The sequence below is a fragment of the Vitis riparia genome, chromosome 6, assembly GCF_004353265.1.
Source record: "Vitis riparia cultivar Riparia Gloire de Montpellier isolate 1030 chromosome 6, EGFV_Vit.rip_1.0, whole genome shotgun sequence".
In the NCBI taxonomy this organism is placed as follows: Eukaryota; Viridiplantae; Streptophyta; class Magnoliopsida; order Vitales; family Vitaceae; genus Vitis; species Vitis riparia.
This window is the reverse complement of record NC_048436.1, coordinates 16107860-16129314: the sequence shown is the minus strand read 5'-3', so window position 1 is coordinate 16129314 and position 21455 is coordinate 16107860. Positions and strand designations below refer to the sequence as shown.

Genomic DNA, 21455 nt, shown 5'->3' with positions numbered 1-21455 from the left:
CACCTCAGTTTACGGATCACGGACATAGGATCGCGATGAGGTTAAGTGGATGTCACTCCAGTGAAATGCAGCCGTCCATTGCCGTAAATCTAGAAACTCTTTTTGTTTCTATATTATTTTAATCAAAATATCAAAAGCAGTCTAGTTAGTTCTACTTCTATTTTTAAACTATCCTGAATGGATTGGATCCTGTGAACCTGTTTGGATGCTGTTGTTAAAACTGTTTATTAATTTCAAAAATATATTTAATAAATTCTCAATTGAAAGCAGTTTTTCAAGTTTTTTTTAATAAGTTAAATTTTAAAATAAATATGAAGTGTTTTTTAGTTTTTAAAAATTGTTGTGAGAAATGATTAAAAACGAGTTTCATATTTGAATTATCAAATGGAATTTTATTTTTGAAAACATGTAAAGCTATTTTTAAAATGACTCGACTATAAATATGGAAAAGATACTGTCAATGAGCTGACTCCACGTGTGCAACTCATGCCTGTGCAACTCAGTCCAATCATTCCTTAGTCTCATCTTATGTATCTTTATACCGTATATTTGTACAACAATTTAGATTTTATCATATATCTAATAATCAAGATTTTATCATATACCCAGATTTTATTACGTGCTTTCAATGGCTTAGCTACCAAAAATGTGGACACGCCATATGAAGATGAGATGGGACAAGCCATGGCAACCACAATGGTTCCATGTGGTTTTACATCTACGATGCAGCACTAGATAAAGGTTGATGCATGCTTGTAGAATTGGAATGGTGTCAGCTGCAACCGGTTTTTAGTAAGGGTTGTCATGTGCTGAATGCCTAACATAATTTCATTAAGCCCAATAATTGAAGCTGTTTCTGTTTCCTTATTTAATCAAGATGTAGCATCCAAATGATTGGTTCTCCTTCTCCCTTTTCCATCATTTTCTCAGCAACCAAACATAGCAGGGAAAGAGTTTGGCATCTTCATTGTGACCCTCTTGTGATGATAGTGTTATTTCTTCCAAAAAATCCCAGACTCTACTTCCTGCTCTTAACACTTCTACATAAAAGTGGAAGAACATCCAGGATGACCAAGAATTCAATCACTTTCTCTTCTCTCTCTCCAACTTTAGATCTCAATCTCATGCTTATTTGAACTTGAATTCAGGCTCCTGAGATGGGTTAAACTACAAGAAGAAAATGCAAGAATCTGATCTGGAGAACAGACCGTGGTTGTAATTGAAGCTGTGATGTCCCACAGCGGATAGGGGAGAATGTTCCTGACACTTTATATGTAGAGGCTCCTCTTAACCAAGTAGACGCGTTTTAAAGCCGTGAGGGCCTTTTGAGTCCAAAGCGGACAATATTTACATGCACCCAAAAAATTATATAAATTATATATAAATTTGAGATTTATACATTAATAAGGATATGGACAAATGTCATAATCAAACACTCATGCAGAAACAAATTTGTAGCTGTCACAATCTTCTAGGCCGAAAGCATGGTGACGATTCTTTCTCGCGTCTTTATTGAGAAAATTATCAGAACGGTGAGAGCTAGGACAAGGAGAATAAGAGAAAGCTTTCTCTCTGAAATCCTTTCGGATTCCCCACAAAACTTCAGCACATTTCCTCATGGAGGGTCTTGATTGTCTGAGAGGAGCAAGGCATTGGCGAGCGAGTTTAAGGACTCTCTCAACTGCCTCGTTTGATGCTGGATTCCTTCGCAGTTTTGGATCCATAGCAAGTACTGCATCCCCTTCTTTCAGTTTCTCCATTGCCTGCATAGAAAAAAAGAAATTATGTTAATAATCAAAGAACTATTGTTTTCGAATATCTCCTTGTGTATAGAGGCAGATGAAGAGGGTAACTGGTTATGTGCCTAGTATGCAACAGTAGAACAATGCTTGATGCTAGTACTCTTGAATGTACTCAACCTTAATTATTTACAAAGAATCAAGATTTTTGGTTGCAGGAGAGGGAAATTTGAGTGAGTTAGTATTCTTCTTGTTTGGCCCTTTTGGGAGTCTTGGAATACTTACCCATCTTGTGGTCACTCTCTCACTGAGCGGTCTCTTTGATTCAATGGGGTGTCTTCCTGTCACCATTTCTACAAGCAACACGCCAAAGGAGTAAACATCGCTCTTCTCAGTAAGTTGATATGTCCTGAGGTATTCCGGGTCCAAATAGCCTGCTGTTCCTTTGATCTGAGTTGAAATGTGAGTGGCACCTGGATCCTCTGCTGCCAACCGGGCAAACCCGAAGTCTGCTACTTTGGCACGTAGTTTCTCTGTGATAAGGATGTTTGATGCTTTGATGTCTCTATGGATTATGGGAGTATCTGTTATTACAATCAGCTAAATTCAGTATACTCCAAATGATCTATTATCTGAAATGGGCTCAGAAAGAATCATGCTATGGACTATGGAAATTATTAGGAGAAATGACTTTAAATTGAATTGCGAATAGAGGCGAACACCTGTGTACATGTGTAGATATGCAACTGCATGAGCTACATCAATTGCAATGTCCAGACGCTCTGCAATTTCAAGCCCTTGAGTACCTGGTTCACATATCATCAATCTTATTAAGCTGACTTGCACCATCTGCTGAACTTTAGAGACTGTTCTAGGGATCATCTACTACAAGAACCAAGAAAAAGCTTCTGAAATGGAGTTCTTTAAACTAGCCAAACCATCCAGAGGACCGGGTCCTGATGCTGGACTAAATCTCAATGACAAACTCTGAGATCTGTCTATTGTGAAAATTGACGATCTGGGTGCTTTTTCATGTGCTTATTCCTAGTTTATTACATAGTTTCTACTCTTAATTACTTTCATTTTTTGGATTTCAACGTATTAACTGTCACCTGACTTACCATCCAGATGTTCCCTTAGTGTTCCATTGCCAATATATTCAATTATGATAATCCTTTCATCTTTATGCTCCAGATATCCCAATAACTTCACCAAATTCAGATGCTCAATCTTCGACAAAGTAAGGATTTCATTCTTGAACTCCTGTGATAAGCGCTTGTCATACATGTTCTGCTACAACATTAGAAACTGTCATGCATACCAATTTAAATCGTTCTGCATCTATATTTCTAATACCACTTTTGCTTACTTCTGTGCCCCATTGAAGTGTAAAATCATAGGCTTAACAGTATGTAACTTCTGCAGACTTTTGATACAAAATTGTTTACCTTCTTTGCACGCTTTATAGCAACGAGGGATCCATTCCCGAGCCTCCCTTTATACACCGTTCCAAACCCGCCTTCTCCAATTTTATTTGCCGGGGAGAAATTTTGGGTTGCTTTGTTGATCTCTTCAATGGAGAAATTCTCTGTAACCAGCTGCCCACTTGCAGCATCGGAAGAGCCATAGGAGTCAGAGTACTTGAACCTTGATGATCTCTTATTGTTACTGCCTGTAGAAATATCCATAAATACAGGAATTCAAAGACAAATTTCATTAGTGCATACACATATGCATATGTTGCAAAGAGAAATTTCCTGAAATCTAAAGAAAAATCAAAATGAATATCCTTAGATAAGTTAGATTCTATAGATGCTATGACTTCTGTACAGAATGATGTTAGGATCTTGGGAGGCCCCATGAATCAGCACCCTATATTTTTCAACTAATCAGTTTGGATTCGTGAACTTACAGGAAATCCCAGGAGGTTGGCCATAGTTTCTGCTGCCATCAGGTGTGGCAGGAGCTCCCTTAGTCTTCGTTGGGCGGGTGAGAAAAGCCAAGGTTGAGAAAACTCCTGCCAATTTCTTGGCTGCAGCTTTGATATAGTTCAAGGCAGACTGATTCTTCTGATGGTACTTATGTGGCGTTGATGGTCGCTCCATCTCGGAGATAGATGCTTCATGTTTCCTTTGGTTTGGCCGGCTGAGATGTGGACTTGGCGTCTTCTTCATTTGCAGAGGCTTGTGGCCCTTTTGGTGGCCAGGCTTGATGCATACTTGAATGAAGTTCAACGCTATATCGTGTTTGTTGTTTCTAACTGTATTATTTATTGGAGTGAGAAGGAGACCAATTCAATAACCTGATGGAATGAGAGGCAATTCCTTTGAGGATGATTACGATTTAAATAACCAGTCAACGACCAAGGAAACATTTTGTATTATTATCTCCAGAAACTTCGGGCCTTGACCAGTTACGCTGTGCAAATCCACCAGAACTCGGTTGCCGGCCATCACTAATTCTTCTTAAGTCATTACTATTATTATTATTATTATAATAATTATTTAACTTATTTTGTTCCTTTCTTCTGAGTTATTTGGAAAGATGATGCACCTTGAAAAATTCAACGGATCAATCGAGCACCTTGAAAAAAATACAGGAGTGAGGTTTTTTTTTTTTTTTTTTTTTTTTCTGCCTCAAGAGAGCATTTTCTAGGACTGTTCTGTAAGTTTTATGGTGCAAGGAGAGGATCCAAAGCCGAAACTGGAGACCAATTTAGAAAACGACCAGAACTGCAGTTCTACCAGATTAAATCGATACAGTTCCGTGATAAAAGAAGAGCAATTTTTCCATGATGAGAGAGGGGGTGGTTGTCATGTACCACTGCCAAGCATCTTCATAAGAATAGAGCTGGTTCCAGGATAAGAAGCAGACCCTTACTAAAACTTAACAAGATCTTGCATGTTGGGTTTGAGTCAAAAACTGTGAAGCACCAAAACACATGAACACTTTTGTGCTTTCCACAAAGGGAGGAAAAAAGAAGGGCAATCCTTATTGTATTGGGGATGGAAGCTCTAAATACCCAAAATTAGTTTCAGCTCTTCAACCAGACTGCATTAATCAGAACGGTTGAGTGCCTATAATCCATCATCAACTGGCGGTATGTAGCACACAACCTTGGAATCTTGTTCAGGGAACTGTTGCACAAAAGAATAACACGGTTCATTAGGAAGTGAAAGGCTGCATCTGATTGCTTGAGTGAAATAAGAGAATGAGAGAGAGAGAGAGAGAGGCCAGTTCCCATATGACGCAAGCAACATTAATGATCATGTACAGTTAATTATGTAATTCTGCACAAACTATGATCATATGTATTTGCAGCATATTATTACATTATAACCCTCGATCCAAATAGACAGCTATTAACATAAAAAAAAAGGGGGGGAGTAGATGATACTAACCAGTTCGATCAAAATTGATTCTTTCTCCAGTAGCAAAGATGTCAAAGAAAAGAGCAGAAAGAATATACAGGAATGATGTGAGTAACAGAAATCCTTGGAAAGAACCCACAATAGAAAGCTATTAACATAAAAAAAGGGAGTAGATGATACTAACCAATTCAATCAAAATTGACTCTTTCTCCAGTAGCAAAGATGTCAAAGAAAATAGCAGAAAGAATATACAGGAATGATGTGAGTAACAGAAATCCTTGGAAAGAACCCACAAGTTCAACAAAGAAACCAGCTCCAATTGTTCCTACAATGGCAGCAAATGTTCCAGCCGTATTTGACAATCCTGTCAGCACGAATACAAATTTAGCAAGTTGGAAATTACTAGTCATTGTCTGATGGTTTCAGTAGGGTTCTGGAAATAAGAACAGCCGTATACTAAGGATATATAAGATTGTTTAGCAGGAAACTACTAAAATAATGCAGAGCACAAAAAGCAAGGCTTGTAGGAACTACTTCCAGAGTGCAAAATAAGGAGGTTGAATTCACTGAAAGACTAGATAATGCCAAATACGTTATCATACTTGTCACACAGAAAGGTTTTTCCTTTTTTCATTTTTTAATCAAATAACTGGGCTGCCATAATGTAGCTCTAGAAGTAAGGCAATCAGAAGAAATGATATTTAAATTAATGACTCAAATTAAATACAGTAGATTTATGATGAAATAGATAATAAAGGTACCATGTAGAACACCAGCATACTGTGGTGCAATCTCCTGAAAACACAAAAGAATAAGAAAAATGTTAGAAGAAAGTGAAAAATCTCTACTAGGTTCTGATTTAACTCAGGGTTTTGTGGGTATGCCAACCTGAAGGTTCACAAGAAAACCAGAGTGACTGAATGATTTAAGCCCAACGGCTAGAGTAAGCCAAGCAGATGCAATTAATGGGCTTTTTGCTGCAGTTAGACCAATAAGAGCAATTCCAGGACCAACGAATCCAATTGACTGCAGAGAAGCAGCAGATTTATTGCTTAATAAATAGACTCAATTAGCAGTAAGGAATTCAGGATTAGAACAAGGGTAGTAAAAAGCTGGAAAAAGGTTGAGCATGAAGAGGTATATAATTAAGTTTTAGTGACTTAGTTCCCAGGTTATTTCAAAAATTGAAAAAAAAAAAAAAGAAAAATTAAAAAGGAAGAAATATAAAAGAAGAAAGTAAAAAGCTGGAAAAGGGTTGAGCACGAAGAGGTATATAATTAAGTTTTAGTGACTTAGTTCCCAGGTTATTTCAAAAATTGAAAAAAAAAAAGGAAGAAAAATTAAAAGGGAAGAAATATAAAAGAAGAAAGTAAAAAGCTGGAAAAGGGTTGAGCACGAAGAGGTATATAATTAAGTTTTAGTGACTTAGTTCCCAGGTTATTTCAAAAATTGAAAAAAAAATTAAAAAGGAAGGAATACAAAAGAAGAAAATTCAAACGACATTGTTAGATAGTGTACAGTTATTTCAGTTATTTACTTTTCCTTTTCTTTCCTTATTGTATTGTGGGCCCCACTAACATGTATATATATACTCAAGTCCAATGTGTATTATTAACAGTTTTTCCATAACAAAAATTAGGTATTCTCCCTTTTCTCTCTTTTCACAGACATGTTACACAATATTACCAAGCAAGCAAGACACTGATATTACACTGTCCATTTCATGAACCAAGACTGCCCAATCGATTTTATACAAAACAAAAAAGGATATACAGGAAGCTTTTCTTTAATAAGAGACTTTAGTTTGATAGAAATTCACATCTATAAGATACTATCTTTAGTTGATAAACATAAGGTAATCTCAAAAGACCAATCAACCTTAACACCATTCCTTCTTTTAGTATGCTTTATTTGTTTGCCCAGAATTACAGGACGTGTAATGTGTGTATGATCTACATGTTAATGTTTTTCAATGGTCCCATTAATTTGTCAAAACTAGTAGATGGGATTTATCCATGGGTTTTTCTTTGTCCAAAAAACAGAAGAAAATCATGTGGAAGATGCAACATGTATAAAGTGGGTTTTCCAACTCCAGATTAAAACTGACAATATACACAAATGGCAAACCTGCATGATTTTGCGAGTCATAGTGACACTTAAGCCCCTCTGTATCAAAATATCTGACCAAGCGCCACCAAAGTATCCTACAATTGCCATCATACTCCATGGAACAGCACTGAACCAGGCTGCTTGTGTGAGGTCAACACGATGTATCTGCAGCAGAAAAGCAGCATTTGTGATTTCTTATAAAAAGATTAAGCTCATGTAGACAGTAATAGTACAACAAAAATGTGTGTTTCATGGCAAAGTAATTGGGCCTTACCGTGTTAAAGTAAATGGGCATCCATGAAAGAATAACAAAGAATCCCTGAGCAAAAGATTAAAAGATGATTTAACATAGATACATGTAATTTATGTAACAATTTTTCTGCCCAATTAATTTAATACTTTATTATTAATTAAGGTAATTTCAGCTTTCTACTGCCCTTGATCATACTAAAGGAATGGAGCATTCAAACTGTGGTATTTATTAATTCAGATTACTATTAGCGCAATTCTAGAATAAACTAGAGGGAGATAAGTATGCAATACCCAGCTGTGCATGGCATTTGCAACAATTAGGGACCATGTTGGTGGTTTAGAAAGCAAGCGTCTGAAGGGAGGGATCACTTTGGTCCTCTTAGCTTGATTCTCCACCCTGAAGGACTTCTGTCCATTGTTGAGTATGTAATCCAACTCAGATTTTGATATTTGAGGGTTTTGATTAGGAGTACTAGACGTAGCAGATATCCATACCAAAACCCACAGAAAACCAGACAATCCAAATATTACAAATGGTCCAAATATACCACCCTGTGACATGAGGATTGGAGCAAGTGTAAGCCCAATTGCACTGCCAAGCTGAAATCCAGCCATTGCAATTCCAACAGCCCTGGATCGTTCTGTTTGAGGAAACCATCTAAAAGAAAAAGTTCAAAAAGTTTCTTCAACATCTTTTAACACAAGAACAACACTGTGACCATGATATGATGTAAATCGCGGATCTATCATACATCAAACAACAATTTTCTACAACTTTGGTAATTGGTACCTTGCTACCATGTTGTTCATGCAAGGAAGAGCCACCCCTTCAGCAACTCCAAGCAAAGCCCGCATAGTGAGTAGAGCCCAAATTGAGGTTTCTGCAGCCCATGGAGTGAGAAAGGTAGCTAGTGACCATAGAGCCACACCCCATGCCATGACTACCTTTCCACCATAATAGTCCACTAGAGCCCCTCCAGCTATTGGCGAAATCAAGTATCCCCATAGGAAAGATGACTGCCATTAGTCGCTATTAATGAATCAGAGATACAAAAAAGCCAATATTTTCATAGCATAAATAATTTCTAAAATAGCAATTATTTTCATAAGCTTAACAAAGTGTCTATAATCAGAACACTTCACTAGCAGCCCGAGTGATATGCGAATTGAACATTCAAGCAGAATAAATAAGCTACATCCACGCAGTAGCAAGAATTTTAAAGAAATGCATCATAGCAATGTCCTAGAAAGTTTGAATCATAGCCTAACCACGCTTGTATTCCAACACAATGCTACTGGAGTTAGACTTAAAGTCCCTTAATGTCAGAGAAATTATGAAACCAATCTCTAAACAACAAATCAAATCCCTTGTCAAGCAAATTTTCAATTGGAACAGAGTGCATTACAATATGTCTGCCAAAGGAATTCAAAATTTGATAATTAATGTTTGGATAGCATTTTCAACTACTTTCCTTGCTTCTCTTTTTTCTTCCTTGAGCAAAAACCATAGAAAATTTTGCTTCTAAAATCACTGAAATGAACCTCCAAAATGCCGGCCAAACTGTTCCTATTCATAGAGAGAAAGAAACACCTGAACAACGCCGCCAAACGATCGGCTCCATCCGTGCGAAAGCGACAAAGGCACGATCGCCACAGACATGACAACTCGATCGGCATTACAGAGAGCCAAAGCAAGAGCAAGCATCGCTACCACTTTGACCCTCTCGGAAGTGATGAACTCAACGAAACTCGGCGCCTGCAGTTCCTTTTCCTCCTGCAACTCACCGCCGGTAAAGGAATCACGGCCATCCGAAGAAACCCTAGCTCGCAGTCCGCGCTCAACAGAGTCATACCGAAGTCGAAGCCTCAGAGAAGTGGCAGAAGAAACGATCCTGAAGCTATTTTGCTTGGTTGACTCGATCAAACGAAAAGGAAACAGAATTTTGGAAGAATCGTGGGTTGGAAATTTAGGGTTTTGAGAAGTTGGAAGGGAGGAGAAGCGAATGGACTTACCAAACATGAGCGGTGAGTTCATGGTGTGACCGAAGAAAGCGAGAGGGATGAACCAGCCTCAACTGACTCCAGGACTCTGTAATAAAATATTATAGTGCGGAAATTTATGGGTGTACTAATGCGGTGATTTTAAGGATAAGTTAATGCCATTTCGGCATTTTGGTTGACGATATGTATTTTAGGTTAATTTCACTCTTTTCTTTTAAACTTTAGACTCAATATATTTAGTCCTTATTAATTTAAAATTTTGTCAAATTACTTGTATAAGATAAGTGAATTTAACCATATTTATTTTCTTATAGTTATAAAATATTTTTTTATTTAAAAATTAAATTTATGTTTAAAAAAGAATTAAAAAATATTTATAAAATATGTTGTAAAATAATACTGTTATAAAAATTATTTGTTTGATTAAATAATAAATATATATAAACATTTTTTATTTATAAATTTTTAAATATTTTAATTATGAATATTATTAAACATAAGAGAAATTTCATATTTTTTAATAATAAATATTGGAATACAATATAATTTTTATTTTAAATAAACATTAAATTTAAAAAAAATAATATATGCTTTATTTATTTATTTACAGATTAAATATAGGCATACTTTATGTGACATCCCACATCGGATACGGGAAAGTTTCTGGTGCTACATAAATATGGATTGCTCTTAATTATATAAACGCATTTTAAAGCTGTGAGGGTGCCTTTGGGTTCAAAAGGAACAATATCTATACGATTAGGAGCGGGTCATTACAAAATGGTATCAAAGTCGATCCCACACGTGTCTACATAGGGAGTGTTTTTTACATCCCACATCGGATAGGGGCTGTAAACACGTTTTTTTACAAAGCCTGTATATAAATTTGGTAATTGAAAAAAGTAATTATTAAGTTTTCTTAAAGAAAAAAATTAAAGACTTAAACATGGTAAATATTACTTGAACTTTTCAAGTGTCGCATTTATTCAAAATTTATCAAGAACACACCTGAAGCTCTTCAAAACCAAGTAGAAGTGCTTTCAACCCAAGATTAAGCATTCAAGTTCTTGCATTAGTGCTATTCCTTTTCAAAGGACAAAATCTCATTATTAAATCAATAAATTTTCAATTCAGCCAAAATTTTACTTTTTTTTGCTAGAAATTTTGAAAAATGTCTCTCTAAGAAAAAAAATGTGGCCCAATTGAAATTTTACTGATTTGAGGAATGTACACAACCTCTATTTTGTTTTCTATGCAGAAAGAAACAATGCTGATATGAGGATTTGAAACGATTAATCCCAACTCGAAGTGCTTGAGATTGGTTAGAAGTTGGTAAACTTTGAACATGAATTTGAATATCAAAACCCTCCCTACATACATAATTATAAATCTCTTGCTCAAAAGCAATAAGCAAAAATTTTGAATCTTTGAATCCATTAGATGGACAAAAATCAAATAGGAATGATTTTGATTTCAATTTCCCAACATAAGCACATGACCAATCAATCACAGGCCAACTCAAAGTTTCTGCGAAGAAGCCACATTTATTTAATAGTGAAGTAATATGAAGATCAAATCTTGCTTCATTTTCCAGAATTACCAAACAATATCTAGTAAAGTGTTTACATATCCTAGTAGTATTGAGCTTAATCCTCCATGAAAGATACAAGATCACAATAAAATAGCAACAACATACATCTGTGGCTCCCTGAGACCATAGTTTCCTGTTGCTGCTCCAATTCAAATTCACCAAACAAAGAGGAATGAAAAAAGATTAGAGTTTGCTAGCATGTTTCTTGAACAGTGAATGCCGACCTTCGGCAACTATTTCTCCAGTTGCTTTGTTCTTGAGAAGCACAAGTGTTCCAAAATAACCTCCTTTTTGTCCTAATAATTTCGAGGTAATCTCCAACTCATCCTGCCAGTTTTTCCATTTAGAGAAATGAGCTATTGTCAAGGTACTCATGTCGTCCTTATGAAACTAGAACACTCAAATACAATGACCGAACCCCAATCGTTAAAATCTTTACAAGTCATTCTGTGATAAAGGGTGTACAGAACCTAGTGCTATCCACTGAAATGGTTTTGAAAAACCATAATGACCCAAGAAAATACTTGTGAATTCATCAGGAAGTGGGTCATATAGGCACGACTTAGACAGAATTTCAAGAGCAATGTGGGATTAATCCAACAATGAATTCACATGAAATAAAGTCAATGGAATGCCAGAAAATAGAGAAGCATTTGCTGCTTTAATCTGATATTCCGGTATAATTCTATGAGTTTTGCAAATGATCTCACCATCAAAGGGACATTCACAGGAGCCTGTGGAAGGATCATACAGACTAAAACTCGAATATTTAGGTCTTTCTTGAAAATATTTTTTTTAACTTAGAAAACATGCTTGCCAAACTTTTGACAAAAAAATAGTTTTTTTTGAGAATTTGTTTTGAAATTAGGTTGGTTTAGAACTAATTTGATGTGTTTTCAGAACAAATTTGATGATGAGTAACAATTCAAAAATATGAATCGAACTACGGAAATTTTTGTAGTGTACATAAATGTATAAGCCAAAAAAACTGTTTTTCAATAATGTGTTTGAAAACTTTGACAAACATACCCTGGATATGCTTAGCTACAAAGTCACACCCAATGTTTAGCCATTAAAACAACCACAAGAAAACACGATTAGGTTCTAAGTGACTGATGAATTGCTTACTTCGGCCTTGGCATTTGAAAGATAAGAGATTGACATGTCCACTGAAACATCCATGGGGGAGCCCACAACAAACAGCAGAGCAGCACCAATTTCATCAACTAGGGTCGCAATTGCACCCGAAGACAAATATCCATTCCTATCCTGCAAATACCATTAAAAAATGAATTAGGATCTAGAAGATTCTAATCACAAATATAACCAAAATCTTCCATTTTCTCGACATAATTTCCTAGAAACCATCTTGAATGATTTAGTCTACATAACTTGTTAATTGCATAACCAAATCGGGCTTAACAACTTGTGCGTACGGTTTATTCGGTTTTTCACAACCTTCTTTGTTTCAAATTGAAGCCAATCAAGCTCTCTGATTCCCCTCAAAAGAAATGAATTTCAACAAAATTTACTCTCCGTTTAGTTACCGGGAAAATTTTGGGGAAAATAAAATAAATATTTTTAATCACCTCAACAAAGCCAAATTAGTTGTATGGGGACACTATTGTTCCTTATATCCCAAGTAGGATTCAAAAATTTCAGCTTCTTTTCTTTTCTTTTCCTACATTAATTTTCTCAGGAACCAAACATAGCACTAGGCTCTCAAATCCGACTCAAATGGAACTAAATTTCACACATGAACATAGATTACGTGGTGTCCGCTTAAAGAATAACAAGTGAGAGATGGAGAATCCTTACGATGAGTCGAGCAGGAACCTTGAAGGTACAGGTGATTAGACCGGGTTCCACTCGGTCGACTCGGATACCTCTGATGGAAAATTCTTCGTAGAAACTGGATTCGAGGTTGGGTCGGTGAGGGGGAACGTTGAGCTGCGAGACGATTCGCGATTCATCGACGGTTAATTTCAAGAGCTCTATTGTTTTCCCCATTTGAGCTCATTTCTCCATGTTCTGCAGACGGTCTACAATTATACTGTGTTAAGAGGGGAGTTGTAAGGTGTGCTGCCTTCTCATGTGCCTTCAGTGAACCAACTCCTTTGGTATTATGTACACCGTCGGATTTTCAATTAATAGCAATTTTAATAATAATAATATAAAACGGGTTATAAAGGAAAATAAAATGAAATGGAAACTATCCATTTTGGAAAACCTAAAATCCCATTGCCTAATGTCATTTTTAAGAAAAAAAAATAGTATAATATTCTTTCGAAAGAAAAAGGAATACAATATAGTAAGATTTTTATTAATTTATTCTTTCTCAAGGAGACTTGAATATGCTTTATTAAGTAATTTGGTTTGGAATTCTTTGAATCATTGCATTATAATTGTATGTAGGAAATTCTTAAATGTTATGAGGGAAAACATTTGTGAATAAGTCTATTAAATTATTATTAATTTTTTTTCATTGAATATCGATTTTATCACTTTTCTAAAGTTTATGTGTATATAAGAATTTTGATGAAATATGTTTAGTTTGATCGTTGCTATTATAAATATTTTTATCTCTGTAATACATGTTATGTTATCTTCGTATAATATTGTTTAGTTGCTATTAATCAATAATAGTCTACATGATTCCTTAATATATTGGATCATAAATTTGAGTCACTTCATGTTTTGTATCATGAATTGTAAATATTTCCAAATAATTTGAAGGTGTATATTCTATTATTTGATTGATAGATGATCTTCTTGAAACAATAGTACCATTATGGGTAAACACATGCCTTTTTTTTAGTCAAGGTTGTGATAGGTATCCTACATCCTTAAGTTCAGACAATTGTAACTGTGATTTTTTTTTTTTATATAAAATAAAATAAAATAGATTCATATAAGTTGTTTCATGAAAACAATACAATTGTGTTTGATATCATTTCAATGTTTTTGAATTAATGAAGATTTATATTTTACCATAATTGTGTTTATAGTACTAAGATATGATATTTCAAGACCAAGTGATAATTGTTAATAAGATTATTGTCGGAACTAATAAGTGGATGGACTTTTATTTTTTTAAAATATTAATAGAAGATAAAATAAAATTCACAAATAATAAGTTAATTGACGCTAGAGTTTTTTTTACTATATTCATCAAAACAAATTTCAAGTGTTTTAGGTGCTGGTCTATATGCCATTAGATATTTCTTTTTCTATTATTAGTGTAACTATTAATTAATTACTAAAATGTGAAAATTTCCTCTACTTATTTATTAGAAATCATATCTATTTGGAATTAGAGGAGTGTTAAGGGAAATTGTTGTATTTGATCCCCTACCTATTCATAGTTTAAAGGAATCACTTTTCCTTTATGCGGTCATCCAAAGTTTATTTTTTATTTTAGTTTTCTCAAAAAGTATAATAAAATAAATGATGACTATGTTATATCTCTTTTATTGGAATACGAGTCTCAAGTGGTATTTGTTTTTTGGTTGAATAGAAACAAAAAAAAATTAACTTTTTCCATTTAACTAAAAGTAATATATTGATATCAACCAATATGATTAAACTGAATTGTTATTAATATAACAAATTTAGTTATATTGATTGATATCAACATATTACTTTTAACTTAATAGAAAAAGTCAAATAATATTTTGACTATTTTTATTTGATAAAAAAAACCAAACAACACCTTAACCATTACAAAAAAATATAGGTCCAAAAAATGCAAAATAAAAAATTTTGTATTTTATTTTTCTATTTGATCATTTTCTTTTTTTTTATTTATTTGCATTCAATATTCTAAATCGAGCCTTTATTTATTTTTATTTTTGAAAAAAAATCTATTACATTATAGGGGTATCATACTGAAATTTTAATATATCAGACATATTGGTTATAAAAAAGAAGTATGATTTGGATATGGTATATTGACTTATATTTTTCAAACCAAAAAACCACCTTTTTAGATCATGAACTCATCTTCCATACCGTATTATATATTTATATTTTTTTTCTTGCCATATGCTTTTTTTTTTTTTTTTTTTTTTTTTATTTCTTTTATCTTCAAGATGTATTTTTATTTCATGGTCATATTATTTCTAACACTACTTACATTTTTACTTTATATGAATCCAAATGATATTAAAGATTAAAGGTCATTATTGTGACATTGAAAAGTATTATTACATATCAAACAATCACTTTCCTTCTTATTCTTTTATTTGTAGATTATGTAAATTACTTTTGTCCCACCATTTCCTACTTAATTTATAATAAAAGGCATGAATTATTGCCTTGTCCTAACAATAAAAAGAGAAAATATCCATAGAAGTATGTTCTCCAAAAAAGGGTTTTTATTTATTTATTTAATATTCGAGATGTATTTTTATTTCATGGTCATATTATTTCCAACACTAGTCACATTTTTACTTTATATGGATCCAAATGAGATTAGAGATTAGATGCCGTTATTGCGACATTGAAAAATATTATTACATGTCAAACAATCACTCTCCTTCTTATTCTTTTGTTTGCATGTCTGGATTATGTAAATTACTTTTGTCCCACCATTTCCTACTTAATTTATAATCAAAGGCATGAATTATTGCCCTGTCCTAACAATAAAAAGAGAAAATATATGTGGAAGTATGTTCTCCAAAAAAGGGTTTTTTTTTTTTTTATTTTCGAGATGTATTTTTATTTCATGGTCATATTATTTCCAACACTACTCGCATTTTTACTTTATATGAATCCAAATGAGATTAGAGATGAGAGGCCCTTATTGCGACATTGAAAAGTATTATTACATGTCAAACAATCACTCTCCTTCTTATTTTTTTGTTTGCATGTCTGGATTATATAAATTATTTTTGTCCCACCATTTCCTACTTAATTTATAATCAACGGCATGAATTATTGTCATGTCATAACAATAAAAACAGAAAATATTCCTGGAAGTATGTTCTCGAAAAAAGGGTTTTTTTTTTTTAAATCTTCGAGATATATTTTTATTTCATGGTCATATTATTTCCAACACTACTCGCATTTTTACTTTATATGAATCCAAATGAGATTAGAGATCAGAGGCCGTTATTGTGGCATTGAAAAGTATTATTACATGTCAAACAATCACTCTTCTTATTCTTTTGTTTGTATGTCTGGAATATGTAAATTACTTTTGTCTCACTATTTCCCACTTAATTTATAATCAAGGGCATGGATTATTGTCATGTCCTAACAAAAAAATAGAAAATATTTGTGGAAGTATGTTATCGAAAAAAGGGTTTTTTTATAAAAAAAAAAACTTCGAGATGTATTTTTATTTCATGATCATATTATTTCCAACACTATTCACATTTTTACTTTATATGAATCCAAATGAGATTAGAGATTAGAGATTAGAGATTAGAAGCCGTTATTGTGATATTGAAAATTATTATTACATGTCAAACAATCATTCTCCTTCTTATTCTTTTGTTTGCATGTCTGGATTATGTAAATTACTTTTATCTTACCATTTCTTACTTAATTTATAACCAAGGGCATGAATTATTGTCATGTCCTAACAATAAAAAGAGAAAATATTTCGTGGAAGTATGTTCTCTAAAAAAAGGTTTTTTTTTTTTTTTTCTAATATAAAGGAATTGTTGTTGACTTTTTTTTTAATTAAAAAAACGTTATTTCATATTTTTAAAAAGCAAAAGTATTTTTATTTTTAATAATTAAAAAGTAAAGTATTTATTTGAATACATTTTTTTTATAATTAAAATAATAATAATAATTTTTTTATAACAAATATAATAATTCTTAGATCTTGTTGTGATATTAATATTACTCTTTAAAAATTATGACTTTGATAATAATTTTTACTTTTAGTTAAAACAAAAGAGAAAAAGTTATCCCAAATGAGATTTTAAAAATTTATATTGAAAAATAATAATTTTAAAAATTATTTAAAAAATTGAAGTATAAAAACATATTTTATTACTTTAAATTTTAAATTTTTTTAAAGCGATTTTTAATGATAGAAGATAAATCTATATTTATATATAAGAAGTTCTACTTTTTATATAAAACTTATTTTTACTTTCCAATTTTATTTATCTATTATGCATTATTTTATTTAAAAAAATATTTTATATAAAATCATTCTCATTTATTTAGTCAAATTTATATAAAAATAATCATCCAAAAAAATTCATTTTTTTTTTAAAACTTTTATCAAGTTTCCAATTATCAAAATCTAATAGTCGGATTGACATAGTAACTCTAAAAAAAAGTGTTTTTAGCCTAAAAATATTTAAAAAACAAAATCAAAAGTATGTTTCATATTGTTTTTAAAAAATATTTTTATCTTTTTTTATACTTAAATAATAAAAGTTTTTAAATATCATAAATGTTATAAATACTTGATAAAATCATTATCAAATAAACCCTAAAAATTTGACAAAATTTAGAAAATGCTTTTAAAAATCTAAAAAATCATTTTTAGAAAATCATTTATAATATTTTTTTAGATAAACACTTTATAGTTAAAAGAAATTAAAATATAAAAAATATAATTTCAGGTAAATAAAATGGCCAAAGTATATAACCAAAATAAAAATAAATAAGTAGACACATAACTATAACGTGGGATTTCTTTACTATAGAATTTCTCTTTATTAAAAATGACAAAAAAAAAAATTCCTTATGAAAATACAAAAATAAAGCACACACAAACTTAGGCGGTGTTTGTTTTTTTACTTAATTCTAAATAGAACCTTAATACTTAATAGTGTTAAATATTAGGTTGTTTGTTTTTGTAGTATTTTATTTCTATTAAGTATTAAAAAGTAAAAAAAAAACAATCTATTATTTTTTTTATTTAGAAAAAGCTACATATTTTGGCTTTTTCTATTTAGTAAAAAGTTTATAATAAGTCATGAAAAAGTAGAAAAACAAACAACCTAAATTCTAAAACTAAATTGCTTTCAGCAAAAAGCTAAAAAAACAAACACCACCTTAGACATTTGTAAAGAATTTCCTTCTCCTTGGGAAAAACAATAACAATAGCATTGGCATTGTAAATAAAAAATTAAAAACTAAAGCCAAAAAAAAACCCCATTTGAGAAAATGGTGGAGGCCCCATTTCTAAAAGAAAATTTCAAACTCAAGCAAAGTGAAAATTATAAAGGAAAAGATTTAATTGTATGAAACACTCATTCCCACTCACAACTTTTAGTCTTCCTGCCTTTCTTTGTAAGCAACACATACAATATCCCCCACTCCACCACCATCTAAAAGAGAGAAAAAGTTGGAAACAAAGCCTACTCCATCTCCACCCTCCTATTCCCAAAATTCCCAAACAATGGTATAAAGGGAAAAAAAATCATAAATTGGCCTTAATAAAGCCATCAACCATAATAATTTTTTAGCTGTAATCAACAACTTTTATTAACGCAATTTGGTTAGCCCCCATAATAGCTCTGAGGTTTCTCACCTATTTTTAATAATGACACACACCCACAACCCCTCTTGCTCAATCAAGAAAGTGTCATTCATGACCAATTCGGCTTGCCGACTTCCAACCATTAAGACATCCTTATCGGTTATATTTATAGATCAATCATAAAAGAAGTTATTTAAAAGATTTTACTAGAGGGAGGGATAGAGAATGATGGATAGGGAAGTAAGTAACCTTCAATATGAAAGGCATGGATATACAATAAAAACAATACCAACATGACCAAAATGATCATCTCATTTATATTTGGAATCATGATTATAGGTGGTATTGTGTATATATTCTTATATTAAAAGCTAATTTATTTTAGTGGATTAATAGATTAGACCTTTTTATGTTATGTTGCTGGTTTAAAATAAAATATAAATAATAAATAAACGTAATTTCTTTATAAATATTATAAATAAAAAATGATATTATAATTATTATTCTTTACATGGTTATGTTCAATTTACTAATTTTTGAAAACAGATTTTTTTTTAAACTTTAGAAAATAAATAAAAATCATTTTAAAGATGAATATAGGGAAAAAAAAAATTGGGCAGATTAAAGAAGAAGGGGGTTTATCAAGGGTTTTTGGCCCACTCTGTTGTCCTGAGCATACTTTCTATCTATATTATCCATATTCAGTGTTTACTCTATCTTCTCTCCAGTTTCACCTTCCTAGGCACCTCAGACACACACAAAGCTTCACTTCCAGGTGTACACCCCCTTCTAACATGTGCCCAGTGTGCATTGTACGCCTCCATCTATGACTCTTGAACCGCACCCCCACCACCACCCCCACCACCGCCGTCTCTCCACTTGCCACCGCCACCCGGCGGAGCCCTTCACCGGCGTCTGCGCCTCATGTCTCCGCGACCGCCTCGCCGGCTTCGACCCCGCCACTCGCCTCGAAATCTCCGTTTCCCCTCGCGTCAATGACTCCGGGGGCGTTCCGTTGCAGCGAGTCGCTAGCCGGGCTTCCTGTCCGCTGGAGTTCCGCCGTTGCAAGTCTCTTTCCTCTGGAAAATGCGAGGTTTTTCCCGGCTCGTCCGAGCCGCGCCGAAAATCCTGCGATGTTAGGGTTCGGAGTACTCTGTGTGATCTATTCACTCTCGACGACGGGAGGAACGGGTCGAACAGAGAAAAATTCCAGGTGGAATCGAGGAATTTAGGGTTTCAGCGAATTACAGCTCCGGTACTTGAATCGAGGGAAGAGGAGGAAAATGAAGAAGAAATTAGGGGTTTTGAGGAGGTTTTGGCATCAGATGTGAACGTTATCGATAAGGGAATCGAAGAGTTTGAAGATAATGAAGAAGTAAAGACAATGAAAGAGCACATAGATCTTGAATGGAAGAATAGAAAACCTAATGGCAGAGATTTCAGGGACATTGCAGGCAGTTTTTGGCTGGCGGCTTCAGTTTTCAGCAAGAAGTTGCGAAAATGGAGGCAAAAGCAGAAGATGAAGAAGCCCAGTGGAAGTGGCCACAGTTTAGAGGCAATGGAAGTGGAGAAGCCGATTGGGAAACAGATAAGGGAGACGCAATCGGAGATTGCAGACTATGGACTCGGACGGAGATCTTGTGATACTGATCCAAGGTTCTCCATGGATGCTGGGAGGATCTCAGTTGATGCTCCACGCTATTCGTTTGATGAAGCTAGGGCCTCATGGGATGGTTATTTGATGGGGAGAATGGTTCCAAGGCTTCCCCCCATGGTTTCCGTGGTTGAAGATGTGAACTTGGAGGCTTGCAGGTCTGGGAACAGGGGAATGGTTGTGGAAGAGCAGATGAATTCGATAAATGAGGATGAGATGACATCTGGCGGATCAGCTCAGACAAGGGATTGTTCCGATTCTTCTTCCTCACAGAGTCGTAGAAGGAGCTTTGATTGTTCTAGTTCTAGCAGGAAAGGGGCAGGAGCTGAGGCGGATGAGATGAAATCGGTGCCGGATGCAAAGGTCTCTCCTGCCACTGTTGATGTCTTCCATGGGCTTAGGTTGCTACTTACGGAAAGAGGTTTGAGAGACTCACACTTGAATTCTCTCAAAGATGATCAGTCAGAGGTCATTGAATCTGTCTCCAAGAATGCTGCTTCTGCCTCTGTTGCCGGCACTTGTAGCCGAAATGGGTTCAGGAAATCTAGACAGTGGTGCAAGGTGTGGAACATTTGGAGTTCGGTGCACAGGCGTGGTGATGGCAAATGTGAAGATAAAAGTGGGTATTTTAGGGGAACTGTAGCTGACCAACCAGTTGTGGAGACTTGGGAAAGGATGGGAAGAGAGGTCAATGGAGCAGCAAACCATAAGCTGACTCGTAGCCATAGCAGCAGTAGCTCAAAGAGTTCATTCAACATGGCAGGATCCTTCCAGGGCATGAAGGGTGGTGCTGAGTCCAAAGGCCATGTGAGTAAGAGAAGAGAAGAATTTGTGCTAGAGCGAAACCGGAGTGCCAGGTATTCTCCAAACAATCTTGATAATGGTCTATTACGGTTCTATTTGACACCATTGAGGACCAGTAGGAGAAGTAAATCCGGACAAAGTAGGCTAAAGAACTCCCCCTCTATAGCAGGGAGTGTCTTGAAGTTATACTGAATTGAAGGTTTGGTGGGGTGGCCTTCAATGGAGTATTACTTTGTAAAGACGTATTAAGATGTTATATTGTTGTCTTTAGATAAAATCTCATCATATTGTTGTCTTTGCTCTTCTTAACATGCTTATTAATAATGCAGTAATGAAAATTTTTGGCATTTCTTTGTTGCTGTTGTTGATAATTCCTACTGGTTGTGCATGTAGTGTTTATTTGGCTAGTAAGGTAGATGGATTAAAAGGCACGAAAGGGGAAAAGCCCAAGTACGTGAGGGTATACACGGAAGAGGAGGGA

General features: G+C 33.9%; 4 protein-coding genes across 7 annotated transcripts; 1 reads left to right on the top strand and 3 right to left on the bottom strand.

The window, feature by feature from the left end:
- Positions 1-1352: 1352 nt before the first annotated feature.
- Positions 1353-4363, bottom strand: LOC117916536 (calmodulin-binding receptor-like cytoplasmic kinase 2). 2 transcript variants are annotated; one of them, XM_034832620.1, is made up of 6 exons: positions 3652-4363; positions 3188-3411; positions 2861-3029; positions 2462-2545; positions 2025-2323; positions 1353-1763 (listed from the first exon to the last, which is right to left on the bottom strand). In XM_034832620.1, the coding sequence occupies exons 1-6, from the start codon at positions 3911-3913 to the stop codon at positions 1437-1439; spliced, it is 1365 nt and encodes a 454-aa protein (XP_034688511.1). In that variant the 5' UTR covers positions 3914-4363; the 3' UTR covers positions 1353-1436. The 2 variants fall into 2 exon arrangements, with proteins under 2 accessions (XP_034688511.1, XP_034688512.1); XM_034832621.1 differs by having other exon boundaries at positions 2861-3002.
- A 186-nt stretch (positions 4364-4549) lies between these two features.
- LOC117916535 (probable anion transporter 4, chloroplastic) lies at positions 4550-9561 on the bottom strand. 3 transcript variants are annotated; one of them, XM_034832619.1, is made up of 10 exons: positions 9063-9561; positions 8262-8488; positions 7763-8129; positions 7494-7538; positions 7238-7384; positions 5999-6136; positions 5872-5905; positions 5295-5474; positions 5141-5164; positions 4550-4876 (listed from the first exon to the last, which is right to left on the bottom strand). In XM_034832619.1, exons 1-8 carry the CDS (start codon positions 9504-9506, stop codon positions 5299-5301), a joined length of 1578 nt encoding a protein of 525 aa, XP_034688510.1. In that variant the 5' UTR covers positions 9507-9561; the 3' UTR covers positions 4550-4876; positions 5141-5164; positions 5295-5298. The 3 variants fall into 3 exon arrangements, with proteins under 3 accessions (XP_034688510.1, XP_034688509.1, XP_034688508.1); XM_034832618.1 differs by having other exon boundaries at positions 5141-5160; XM_034832617.1 differs by having other exon boundaries at positions 5141-5245; positions 5400-5474.
- Positions 9562-10996: 1435 nt separating this feature from the next.
- On the bottom strand, positions 10997-13102 carry LOC117915845 (acyl-coenzyme A thioesterase 13). The gene is made up of 3 exons (XM_034831564.1): positions 12882-13102; positions 12192-12332; positions 10997-11390 (listed from the first exon to the last, which is right to left on the bottom strand). The coding sequence occupies exons 1-3, from the start codon at positions 13071-13073 to the stop codon at positions 11247-11249; spliced, it is 477 nt and encodes a 158-aa protein (XP_034687455.1). The 5' UTR covers positions 13074-13102; the 3' UTR covers positions 10997-11246.
- A 6135-nt stretch (positions 13103-19237) lies between these two features.
- Positions 19238-21333, top strand: LOC117916877 (protein OCTOPUS-like). The gene has a single exon (XM_034833082.1). The coding sequence runs from the start codon at positions 19343-19345 to the stop codon at positions 21164-21166; it is 1824 nt and encodes a 607-aa protein (XP_034688973.1). The 5' UTR covers positions 19238-19342; the 3' UTR covers positions 21167-21333.
- Positions 21334-21455: the final 122 nt, after the last annotated feature.